Source organism: Notolabrus celidotus, chromosome 13 (genome assembly GCF_009762535.1).
Source record: "Notolabrus celidotus isolate fNotCel1 chromosome 13, fNotCel1.pri, whole genome shotgun sequence".
Lineage (NCBI taxonomy): Eukaryota > Metazoa > Chordata > Actinopteri > Labriformes > Labridae > Notolabrus > Notolabrus celidotus.
Genome location: NC_048284.1, coordinates 12,048,133 through 12,061,010, shown reverse-complemented (window position 1 = coordinate 12,061,010; position 12,878 = coordinate 12,048,133). Strand labels below are relative to the sequence as shown.

Genomic DNA, 12,878 nt, shown 5'->3' with positions numbered 1-12,878 from the left:
TTACAATTATTAAGAGGTTAAAGCTACTGAAACAAATTGCCCCTTATGGGACCGCCCAAAATTCAGTCAGCATCAAAATATCTGATTTTAAGGTATTATTTGAATAATCTCTGTGACATTAAAACAGACTAAATCACTCAATGCTTCAACCTGCCCAGCATCCAAAACAGACTATAGGCTGTAGCTTATGTAGCTTAGCTAAAGCTTTGTTTTTATAGGCTTTTGGAATAGTAAAGATAGAGAGAGAAAAAAGAGATTCCCACAGACCCCCTTCAATAATGTTAATTGACATGCTATGTTGCTCACCTTCTTGTTCATTGGGTTGGGGGGAGTTGTGGGGAGACAGTGCACCTGCTGACATATCAGCTGCTGAGTCTGGTAGGGAGGGCGGGGAAACCCATTTAGTATAATTAGCTACAACGTAGTTCATCTCATTGTGGACATCAAACTAGCAAACAGGTTGATTTTAACCACTCAAAGACTATACCAACCTTTCCTGGAGAAAAAACTGGGTGACATACTATCGCTCTGTCTTCTCTCTCTCCTCTCTCTCCTTTCTTTCCCTCCTTTTCTGGGACCCAGCTGGGACCCAGACTTTGTCTTTCCAGGTATTTTAGCTGCATTTAGCGCACTCTGTGCACTGTGCAACTTCTGTCTGACTGTGCGGCACAGCTGATTAGCGCGACTCAGGCTGGGCTGTACCATTTCATGCCAATACAGGAGGGGATAAATATGAATTTGCCCAAATAAAGTAGAGATGTACATTTTAAGAAGACAGCGGGAGAGTTTTTTTAAATGACCTTATTCTGAATAAAATATTAATTATGATTTTTTTTTTTTTTTATTTAAATTATTATTTTCGGGCCCCCTGTCAGTCATTGGCCCTTAGAATCATCATAACTTTCCCCCTATACGTCGGCACTGACTGCACCCTGAACAGTTCTTATGTAGATTGATCCTCTATTTTACACCACCACAGGTTTACTGCTATATATCAATTACCAAAGAATACAAAAACCCTATTGTGAACATTGTCATTTAAAAAAAATTGTTTTTATGGCATGAGAGCAAAATTGGACTGACTCCCTTCAATCATTTAAAAACCACCTCAAGACCTACCTGTTTAAAAAAAAGCATACAACACATGACCTCTACTCCCACCACCTGTCTTTGTTCTGTTTTAAATCGGCTTTGAGTACCAAGAAAAGCGCTATACAAATCCTATCAGTTATCATTATTATTATTATTATTATTATTATTATTATTATTATTATTATTATCATTAGACATATGTTTGTAGTATGACAGGTGACTCCTGATGGGCAAATAGATTTTGAGTTGAAGGACTGCTGCTACCTACAACCCTTCTGCACCAAAGTACTAGTGACTTACTTTGATGTACACTACCAGTCAAAAGTTTGGAAACACCTTCTCATTCAAGGGTTTGTATTTATTTTAATTATTTGAAACACTGTAGATTAATACTGAAGACATCGAAACTATGAAAGAACACATGTGGAATTATTTAATTAACAAAAAAGTGTTAAACAAACCAGAATATGTTTTATATTTTAGATTCTGTAAAGTAGCCCCCTTTTTCCTTCATGACAGCTTTGCACACTGTTGGTATTCTCTCAGTCTGCTTCATGAAGTGGTCTCCTGGAATGGTTTCTAATTAACATGAGCCTTGTCAAGAGTTCATTTGTAGAATGACTTGCCTTCTTAATGTGTTTGAGACCATCAGTTGTTTTGTTCAGAGGTAGGGTTAGTACACAATGGATAGCCCTATTTGACTACTGTTGTAATACATATTATGGTAAAACCATATTATTTCATAGTTTTGATGTCTTCAGTTTTAATCTACAATGTCAAAAATAATGAAAATAAATGAAAACCATTGAATGAGAAGGTGTGTCCAAACTTTTGACTGGTAGTGTAGCTCCATTATATCACCTTTTATTTTACTGTGTATGCGTTTTTTTTACTTTGAGTGTTTCATATTTTTCTTAGATGTCCCACTTTGTGTACATATGTTACTTTGTGCTTTAAATGCTAAATGCCATATATGTTCACATGCAAGTAGGGTTGCCAACTGTCCCATATTAACAGAGACATTCCATATATTGGGCTAAATTGGTTTGTTTCATACGGGACCTCAATTGTCCTGTATATTGACTATTAACTCTTGTAAATACAGCAGACTGAACTCTACAGATCCTACATCAGATAAAACAACAGTGGATCATGTGCCAGTCACACCTGCAAAAAAGTGTGGAGATGATTTTCTCTCTGATGGACATTAAATGGTCAGACTCAAGAAACAGATGCAGCACAGAGCTGATCAAAAATGAACTTCAAATATCTTAAACTGTGACTTGTCATGGCTGTGCAAAAGGACAAAAGACTGCTTGAGTCAGTCAAGAGCAGCAAAAAGTATCCATGGAAAAAGTAAATTTGGTGAGTCATACTCCTCTTTTGCATTTAATTCTTATTTTGCCTGTTTTTTTATCTAAAGAGCCAAACTGTGGTTTCTTTGAGGTTTATTCATATGAGGTTACATAATGATACAGTAAGGGAATACTGTAAAGGGAATATACACACTTTCTGCATTTCCAGTTGAATCAGAATATGAATATACACTGAACTCACACATCATGCCCACACCACCATGGCACCGTGCACCTGTCCCTTATTTAGTATTGAGAAAGTTGTCATCCCTACATGCAAGTCAAAGAAAAAGCAGGCAGAGTATTGTATTTGTATTTCTATGTCTATGTCTGAAGTAAGACATGTAAGATTCACCCCAAACAACAGAAATCATTATATTTGACTGCTTTTTACACACCTGTCTGCAGCATTCCTTCAGTCACTTTAGGACAGTGCTTTGTTTTTACCTTCTCTCTGAGCACGTGAGCTCTGGCTGATGACGTACTAATTGTGGGACAAGGTTGTGTTATGTTTATGGACACCGGGGCGCCGCAGTGTCACACCAGGGGGAACATCTCAGCAGTCTTCTAGTTAGTGAACCGATTATTAAGGTAATGTCAAGAAAATGTTAACCTCAGAAGATAGCTCATCCAGACGGCTGGGTTAGTGTTCACTTTCAAGCTAGCGGTTAGCTCTAAGCTAAGTGTGTGTTAGCCAGCGGTCACTTCAGCTGGAGAAGGTGTGACAACATTACTCAGGTGTTTATGTTAATGTCAGCGTTTTGTGGGTCACAATGCTTGTTTATGTGCAATAACAAACTGGAGTAAAGGGTTGGTGTGACAGGCAGATGAAGTGACTGTCACAAGCTAGCTGCAGCCGTGTTAGCCAACAGTAGCTAAGTCAGATGTGTGTTTTTTTTATCACTGAGTTACATTATGTCACAGTTTATGTCAAAAGTTGTTTAATGTTGGCAGTAAAGAAGGGAAATAAGGCACTGCTCGCACGTCTGACTTCATCATGTGCGAGACAGACCTAAGTGCTAGTTCAAAGTATTAGTATTTGTGACTAATGGGGACAGACCAGGTGGAATTCTGTCACCTCTCCCTTTTAACTTGTACTTGGACAATCTTTCTGAACAGCTAAAAGCTTGTAAAACTGGTTAATCATCTGATGTATGCTAGTCATCCTGTCCCCCTACAGTGCTGGACTACAGCAACTGCTCAGAATATGCTCTAGCTATGATGTGCACAGTGGTGGACAAAGTACACAGCTTCATTACTTAAGTCAAAGTATAGATCCTCCATGTCAAATATTACTCCAACACAAGTGAAAGTTGTTCTGTCAAATTATTACTTGAGTTAAAATACTGAAGTACTTGCTTTTAAAAATACTTAAGTATTCAAATTACTTTTTAAAATATCTCTAAAATGTTGTATTTTTAAAATACACAAGTGTATTCAAGAATATATAGGCGTACATTCTGTTACATTATGTTTATCTAGAAACCATTACTTGAAATCTCTAAAAACTATACCATGGAATAAAAACAGAAACTAAGTTACTCCAAGCACAGACAACTTAGTTTGAAATGTTCATCTGGAATGAAACAAATGTTACGTAGCTCAACACACTTTCTCAGGTTGGACTGTGAATGTTTGAATGTTTGGGCAGAGTGGGAAACAGGGAGAACATTTCAAACGATACGTATCATTCTTCATTTCAAAAATGAAGATATGGCCATCATTCCCACCTCTAAATGAACTGCTCTGTGTTTGCTCCATGTTCAACTGTGGAGACGCACGATATACAGGTATAACTAAACAACTGAGACGAACAGAACTACCCAAACACATTTTACTGTCTTAGGGATCAGATTTCAGAAAAGAGAAGGAAATTCATGAGCTGACTAAAAAGCTAAAGTAGTGAGTAACTAGAGCACTGATAGAAATGTAGTGGAGTAAAGAGTACAATAATTGTCTTCTGAATGTAGTGGAGTGAAAGTAATAAGTTCCCCCAAAAAATAATACTTAAGTAAAGTACACATACTCAAAAAATGTACTTAAGTACAGTACTCCAGTAAATTTACTTTGTTATTGTCCACCACTGGATGTGCAGCATGATATCAAATTCAACAGCAAAAAGAGTGTTATAATGATTGCGAAAGCCAAGGATGATCAGAAGCAAAACTTTCCTTTTCTGTATCTCGGATCAAATATCTGTGGCACATTATCAGAAATGACTTATGTGATGATGATGATGATGATGATGATGATCTGCAGCGACAGTGTTGTGAACTTTATGCACAGGCTAATATGCTGGCACGTAAATTTCCAATGTGCACAGATAATGTTAAAACAGAGCTTTTTAAAGCTTCCTCTTTATTCTGCCCATTTGTGGTGCAGTTACAGTAGAGCTAAAATGTAAAAGCTTCAGGTAACATATAATGATGCATATTGAATCTTCCTTAAACTACCAAGATAGACCAGTGCAAGTTTTATGTTTGCATCAAACAATGCCCCTATATTTCTTGCTGTACTAAGACATTTCATGTATAAATGTGTCGCTTAGCTGATTCAGAAAATGAAATTTGAAGGGAGCTCACTCAGCCCACATTAAGTGACACAAAGTATTTTTCTTGCTTTTGGAAACACTGGAACAAATGCCTTTTTATGCTTTAATCAAAATGAAAGTGTAAACTGTTGTCATATGATCTTTGTATTTCTTGCTGGACATGTATTTTACTTATTTAAAGTCTTTTATATTACTCTTGTGCTGATATGGGCCTATGGGTCTGAAATAAAGTATATCTCTCTATAGTGGTCTGGTTAACTTAGCTGCTACATACTACATGCAGGCGGAGAATGTCTGTGGCAGCTCTACGTTGGATCCGTTGTCGGAGACTGAGCACAGCTGGGTCATCTGGAGTGAAGAAGGTGCTCCAGTGGAAAGATTTAAGTAAGTTATGTGACATGATTGGCTGTCTTTCCTCACAACATAGGTATTCTGAAACCATGGCTCAGCCTTCCTGTTTTGATGAGAGCAGCTTCCACTCTTTATCTAAAAATATGATGCTTTTTTTGCTTTATTTAGGAAAGGTTGCCAAAGTAACTGGTGCAGTTGTTTTGGGGTGAGTTGAAAAAATGCAGTAAGATTTTAAGTCATGTCTGTAACAGCCATGACTTAGGAAGAGGATTAGGGCCACTGGAAAAAAATAAAAAAAATTAAGGTCAACTTTTTTTATTATTATTATTATTCTGAGAAAAAAGTCAGAAATCTGACTTTAATCTCAGGATTCGGACTTTAATCTCAGAATTTGGACTTCAATCTAAGAATAATAATATTTAAAAAAAATGTTGACCTTACATTTTTTTTTTTTCCAGTGGCCCTAATCCTCTTCCGTACATGACCACTGCAGACTCATGTGAAAAGTATCCTTATATACCACCGCTTATTCATTGACTTTCCATAGGGGCTGCCTGTTTATCACTTATGAAGTCGTAGCCTTGGACAAGGCTGTGACCATTGACACCAGCGCTATTCTTCAGGAGAAGTACAAGTCTTACATTTATCTGAGAGCCACTCCTTCAGATGAAAAGGATAACCTCACTGCAGGTACTGAATGTCAATTACTCATACTAAGTATCATGTGTCCATTCCAAAAACATCTCAAATAAAGATATTTTCCATCTAAATCGTTTTGGATGTATAGTTTTGGAGATTCCCCCACCTCCCAAATCAGCAGGATGACAGCTGCAGTCATGCTGAGTGGTTTTATTCAGTCCTTGAGTTGGTCATGTCCAGGTGCCCAATGACATCTGCTATTCTCACTTCCTGTTCTTCCTTCCCTTCCCTTCACATATCTTTCCTTCCTGCACGTTATGGTTGGTCTGTTGACTGATCTCACTTCCACTGTTCAAGGTTCATTTCTGAAATGGAAGTTATTACCTCCCGACCTATGCTGGTACCACATAATCACTAAATAGCCCTTGTCGTCATGGTAATGTTTTCATAGAAAATAAATGTTGATGATCTAGCTTGTTTCATATTTTTTTTACACTGTGTATTTTCCAGGGCTCACACATAAAGCCAGGAGGGAGCTTCATAAAGCAGCGAGGCGCTTTCTGGAAATGTCATCAAGGCTTTTGCTGCAATCACTAGATGGTAAGAAAACAAAAGCTTCCCCTGAACAGTACTAGTTCAGCTGAAACTCACCCCTTCATTGCACAGAGGGAAAGAGAGATACTCCTTTTCATGCTTCTGAGACTAGAGAGCAGAAATTGTGTTGCTTGTAGAAGCACAAATATTTATTCTTAGAAAAGTACAGTTGGGCCGTAATTTTCATGTGATGAGGAAACACCTGCTTTTTGTTGCACTTCCTGTTTTGAACATCACACAGGGTATAACTGTGTATATTGTTCAGTGACTGACCTGTATGATTGTTTTCTTCATCTTATTTCAACTTTGTTTTGCTAACTTTTTAATATAAATGTAAGGTGTTAAGATGATAGAAGTATGCAACAGATTTTAAATTCCCATAACAACTCTAACAAATGCATGTCTTCATTCTTGAATAATAATAGCTGCCAAGTTGGTGCCACGTGGTTTGAAACCACCAGGTTTGTAACTTAGCTGATGTGCAGACTTGCAGTGGTGCTGTAGACAAACAGTAGTAGAGACTAGTATAGCTGAACAGCAGTGCTTTGAGGCATAAATGCACATTTGTAGCACTCTTTGTCCACTTTGCTCTGTTCAGTCCAGTTGACCTGTTTTGTCTTTGTTTGTTGAAGAACACTTTACCCATGTGGATGCAGACCCACATGAGGTGGCATTATGGGTCTTACTGAAGAGGACACTATCAGCCAATAAAGCCATCAGATTGCAGGCTGTACAGGAGCTTGCAGACAATCACCACTGGCACGGTAAATTAAAAATGATATATACATATTAATTCAGGTTTGAAGTATGATACAAATATGACAAGTGAGTTTGGATTACTTCACAAATGTTGCCAATAATGCAGACTACCAGTACCAGACTGCAGCCCAGGTTATAGACCAGAGAACAGCAGTGGGTCTGGCCCGGACACCCCAGGTAGACCTTCGATTCTTTCTACGCTCACCTGCACTGCCGGTCCCAGAGGACGTGAGTATGACATCTTCTCACATAGATAATAATATAATAATTATCTTTATTTATAGAGCACTTTTCTAAAACTATGTTACAAAGTGCTTAACAATGCCTCAAGAACATGTGCAAAATAAAGAGCATTTTAAAAAGCCATACAGACAGTGCAAGTGTTATCCCTATTGAAAGAACATGAAGTCATAAAAACAGAAAAACAAAGTAAAAGCAAAATAAAAGCAGGACCCTCTGCAAGACACCTTGATCAAATAAAATCAGGAAATGCTCTCCGATAAAAGAACGTTTTGAGCAATGATTTAAAAGAGAGCACTGAGTCCGCCAACCTAATTTCCTCCGGCAGTTCGTTCCACAGCTGTGGGGCCCGGACTACAAACGCCTTGTCCCCCCTTGTTTTAAGACGAGTTTGTGGGACTGACAACAGCTCTTTGCCCGAGGATCACAGATTGGTAAAAGGTCAGAGATAAAACCGGGGCTGAGACCTAGCAGAGCTTTAAAAGTAACCAATAGAATCTTAAAATCAATTCTAAAACGTACTGGCAGCTCATCCAGATCATCTCCACATCTGTATTACCTCTGAAACATCGTATGTCTTATGCTCTGAGTGAAGGAATAAGCTCTTACATGTAAAGCTGTTAATATGAAAGAGACACTAGCATCGATCTGTACTGATCCTTTGAAATACCTTAACAGAAAAATATGTTTTAAACAAAGATTTGTCAACTTCCTCACAGGGTTTGTCTGCAGAAGACGGACTAAGGCAGCTCCTGGGGTCTCTGCCTCAGTCTGAGGTGGACAAATGTGTTCAGTACTTCACATCACTGGCTCTCAGAGAGAGCACCCAGTCCTTAGCAGCACAACGGGTAATTGGAATGAAAAGAGGTGTAGACAAGCATTTCTATGTTTTTGTTGTTTTTGTTGTTCAACAATGATTGATGTTGATGTTGTGATGGGTTATACTTCTAAACCCTGAAATTTATAAAACTATCCTTCTACATTGTAGGGTGGATTATGGTGTTTTGGAGGTAATGGACTGCCTTATGCCCAGAGCCTCACTTCTGTCCCCTCTGAAAAAGTGGAATCCTTCTGTTTACAGGCACTGGTACAGCACTCAAAGGTATTGATAACAATTAACTTATCAGCATACACCTGAATACCAACGTGAATGAATTTGACTTACCCATGAGGCTCTGAACATCTCGTCTGCAGGTCCAAAGTCACTGTGACCACATTGTTGCCAACGGGGGTCTGCAGCTCCTCCAGAGGGTTTATCAGCTCCGTAGAGACTCCCTGAAGATTCAGAGGAACATTGTTCGTATTATAGGAAATTTGGCTCTCAATGAGGGTGTTCACCAGGCCATAGCTCAGTCTGGTAAGTCTGCAACTCATTTAACTCCTCCAGAAGGTTAAGGTCATGTTTATTCTTTAATGGGTGAACCTTCCATGGGCCTGCTAAATCTACAGATTATTTATTCACCAACACAAATTGATTTAGTAATATAAACTCTCTTTTAAAGGTTGTTCCAAAATCTATCAATCAAAAAAAGAGAGTATAAACAATCTGGTCTTGTTCTTTTTTCTCCCCTACCTTTCTAACACCTTCAGGCTGGGTGTCTGTCCTGGCTGAGATGATGCAGTCTCCTCATGTCATGCAGGCGTCTCATGCAGCACGCGCTCTGGCCAACCTGGACAGGGAGGCAGTGAAGGAGAAATATCAGGATGGTGTTTATATCCTGCACCCACAAACGCGTGGCAAGTAGGAAAATAATTATTGAATTACTTAGCTTTCATAATGTCTTTGATTATATTTAAATTCACAAGTAAACCAACACTTACAGTACCTTACACAATGTGTATGTTTCTAGCCAGCCAATCAAAGCAGACGTGCTCTTCATCCATGGGATCTTGGGAGCAGCTTTTAAGACATGGAGGCAGAAGGACCGTGATACTTTAGAGGACGAGAGTGAGAGGGGGGCGGAAAGCGAGGATGATTACTCAGAGTGCTGGCCAAAGGTGCAAAATCCCCTATAATCCCTGCTGAATGTTATGGATCTCATTATGCTGCTTAGCGTGTTCCCCAAAATAATGAAATAATTTGATTTGGAAAGATGTTTCGTTTGCTCCATCTCATGCAGATTTTGATTCATCTTTTGTAAACTTTCTTTTCTTTGCTGTGTCCTTCTTCTTTTCAGTCATGGTTGGCTGCTGACTGTCCGAATCTTAGAATACTGTCGGTGGAGTATGACAGTCACCTCAGTGACTGGATGGCCAAGTGTCCTGCTGAGAATCAGAGGTAAGGAGTCTGTAGTTTCTGCATCTGTCTGCTTGATTTAAACAACAGAATATTACAGGGCTGTCCATTTATTGGATAAATTATGTTAATTCTGCAACTTAAGAGATACATTTTATTTTGCTTAACTCATTTATTGCTGAGTTATTGTAATCACTGTAATACTCTGCAGAACTTACCCCACATAATGACCCTTTAAAGCTACTTACTCTTCTTTTTGACATAACATGATTTATTATTCCATATGCTCCAGTAGTCATTATGAACAACTCAAACTGACTCTCATTAAGTAAAGTGGGGATTCACTCTTTACTTTTGTCTCTTCAGGAAGTCTTTGGCCCACAGAAGTGCAGAGCTACTGAAGAAGTTAAAGCAGGCAGGTGTTGGAGAGAGGCCTCTGGTCTGGGTGGCCCACAGTATGGGAGGTATTTTGTCACAACTGTCCTGCCATAAGTACTCCAGATTTACACTTAAATCGTGTGAACACAATACAAAAACAAATGGCTTTCTCCTGTTCCTAAACTGCATCCACATGATATATTATTTGTCTGGTTCCGAAGTTAAGCTCAGTGTGTTTGTATCCTCTTAATTAATAATAATAATAATAATTTTGGCGGCTGTTTTAGATTTAGTCTTTGTCTTAGTCTTTAGATGAAAATGCCTGTTAGTTTTAGTCACATTTTAGTCTTTTCAGGCCTTTATAGTTTTAGTCTAGTTTTAGTCGACAGAAACATAAAACATTTTAGTCTTTGATTTGTGCCGAAACATTTTCACTCTTTAAATAATTCATGTAGTCGATCAGATATTGGTATCAGGGTTATACCAAGTGTTAAAATCGTCAACATTTCACTCTTTTAACACTTTTGCTTGTGTAATATCTTAAGTTAAATAATTCAGTCTGTCCCTACAAAAAATTAAAAAGAAAACATTCTTGATGTGACCACTGTGACTGTATTTTGATTCTCTTGACTCACAGAAAAATGCCATGAAAGGGCTGTATTGCACATTTACAACGGTCCTTGAATGCACCTGCAGTGACAGGCGCACCGGACAGACAGTCCGTTCATGGCACTCTGAAATGCATCTGCATCTTTCAACAAGGAGTTGATCAAACTTACTCAATGTGTCTGATGTATCACTAAACTGTAATAAATCAAGCTCTAGATGAAGAGCTTTTCACGGTAATGGCGGCAAAAACGTCAAACCTCAAATATTAAACAGACATCCCCCGGTTGTGTCTCTGTCACTAACGCACACCGGGGGTAAAAATCCTTAATGAAGATGAGACAGATGCATGGAGGTGAGGAGAGCTGGTTCATAAAGCACACCTGCTGCAGGTAGAGACCAAGCTAACACTGAGCCCCTCATATAATAACTCAGCCTGTCACAGGAATGCATCACTTTTATCTTTAAAGATTAGACGCACAGCGAGGGAAACATGGATTCTTAATGTTCTACGGTCCGCCACTAAAGTTTTCGTCAACGAAATCAAAAAATATGTTTGTCAGAGTTTTTATTATCAGTGATGCCCTTTAGCTCTTCTTAGTCTCATTTTCGTCATGAAAAAATGAGTCGTTGACGAACACTTATCGTCATAATTTCGTTAACAAAATTAACACTGCTCTTGTGTTTCATTTTTCCATCAGGGTTGCTTGTGAAGAAAATGCTGCTGGATGCAGTGGAGGACCCAGACATGCATTCACTGTTAAAGAACACCAAGGGCATTTTGTTCTATAGTGTTCCTCACCACGGCACTTTCATGGCAGAGTACTCGGTCAGTGTCAGATATCTCCTCTTTCCCTCTATAGAAGTCAGAGAACTTTGCAAAGGTAAGGAAGTTGAACTAATTCTGAGGTCCAAGAAGACACTGTTTCATTCACAGAGGTGTTTCAATATACTGATTAATTATCCATGTGTATTAAGACTCACCAGCACTGCGCAACCTGAATGAGAACTTCCTAAACATGGCCAAAGAAAAGGAAATCAAGGTGCTGAGCTTTGCAGAGACGCTGCCCACAAACATCGGTCCCATGGTCAAGATACTGGTGGTGCCGCAACAGTCAGCAAGTATGCAAGAGTACTTCATATTGGAAATGAGACAGTGCTGTCCAGCTTAAATACCATTGCATTACGAGCACATTTCAAATAAAGCTTTTTGTCTGTAAAGTTGTTTATTCAACGCTTACCTTGAACCTGCCATGGTTTGGTTTCAGATCTGGGCATTGGGGAGCTCATCGAGGTAGACGTAGATCACCTCAACATCTGCAAACCAGAGAAGAAGGACTCGTTTCTGTACAAGCGAAGCCTCAAGTTCATCATGGAAGCGCTGCAGAGCTACATCAGCCACTGACTGACATACATGATATCAAACGTACTAATAGGACCTACTTTAATACTTGAAATTGGGACGAGCACTTCTAACTCCAAACCAAACAGAAACATAACTGCCTCTCTGTGTTACACATTCATATGTAGACCACTTGTTATGATAGTATAACTAGGGAATTAAATTTGTTTTACACTTCCATTTCTATGGGAGTGTGTCACAGATACATTTTAGAGGATATTTGAATAGTGAAGGAACATAATGACATTTTCAAGTCAGTATAGATCATACAAATGTAATCTAGATTTTATTTTTCTGGCCCTTTTTAGTGTCATCTTAAAATTGAGAGCTTAACATGCGGCCCATTGTGTTCATACTCTGTGTAAAGATGCACTGACATGCCATTGTCTCACCTGCTTCTCAGTATTTTTGAACAAAGCAATGGTTGAAGAATTTTTATTTTTAATTTATGTATTTTTATTATAACTGCAGTATGACAGTCATATGTCTGCCAAAACATATTCCTTTGTCAACTTGACCTCCAATGGACCTGTATGAATATGTATCTGGGCAGATTTATTTATTTTTTGGGGCCTAATCAAACAATTCAACTTTAATCTCCATGTGTTTGTTGTTCAAATTGCCACTAGCAATACCAACAATGAATAAATGAATGAAGTAGAGGCTTTATTTAAA

At 38.5% G+C, this 12,878-nt stretch overlaps 2 protein-coding genes across 2 annotated transcripts in view; one reads left to right on the top strand and one right to left on the bottom strand.

Annotated features, from left to right (window-relative positions):
* The window catches only part of syne1a (spectrin repeat containing, nuclear envelope 1a), a 202,749-nt gene extending 199,833 nt beyond the window's left edge, over positions 1 to 2,916 (bottom strand). The window contains exon 1 of the mRNA XM_034699221.1: positions 2,846 to 2,916. The gene's annotated coding sequence lies outside the window, so the exon portion shown is untranslated. The remainder of the gene's footprint in view (positions 1 to 2,845) is intronic.
* On the top strand, positions 2,911 to 12,878 carry serac1 (serine active site containing 1). Its single transcript, XM_034699222.1, has 17 exons — positions 2,911 to 3,038; positions 5,282 to 5,382; positions 5,518 to 5,554; positions 5,897 to 6,039; positions 6,499 to 6,588; positions 7,215 to 7,346; positions 7,448 to 7,569; positions 8,301 to 8,429; positions 8,570 to 8,683; positions 8,776 to 8,938; positions 9,172 to 9,322; positions 9,432 to 9,579; positions 9,759 to 9,859; positions 10,184 to 10,281; positions 11,503 to 11,685; positions 11,780 to 11,923; positions 12,070 to 12,878. Exons 2-17 carry the CDS (start codon positions 5,289 to 5,291, stop codon positions 12,204 to 12,206), a joined length of 1,986 nt encoding a protein of 661 aa, XP_034555113.1. The 5' UTR covers positions 2,911 to 3,038; positions 5,282 to 5,288; the 3' UTR covers positions 12,207 to 12,878.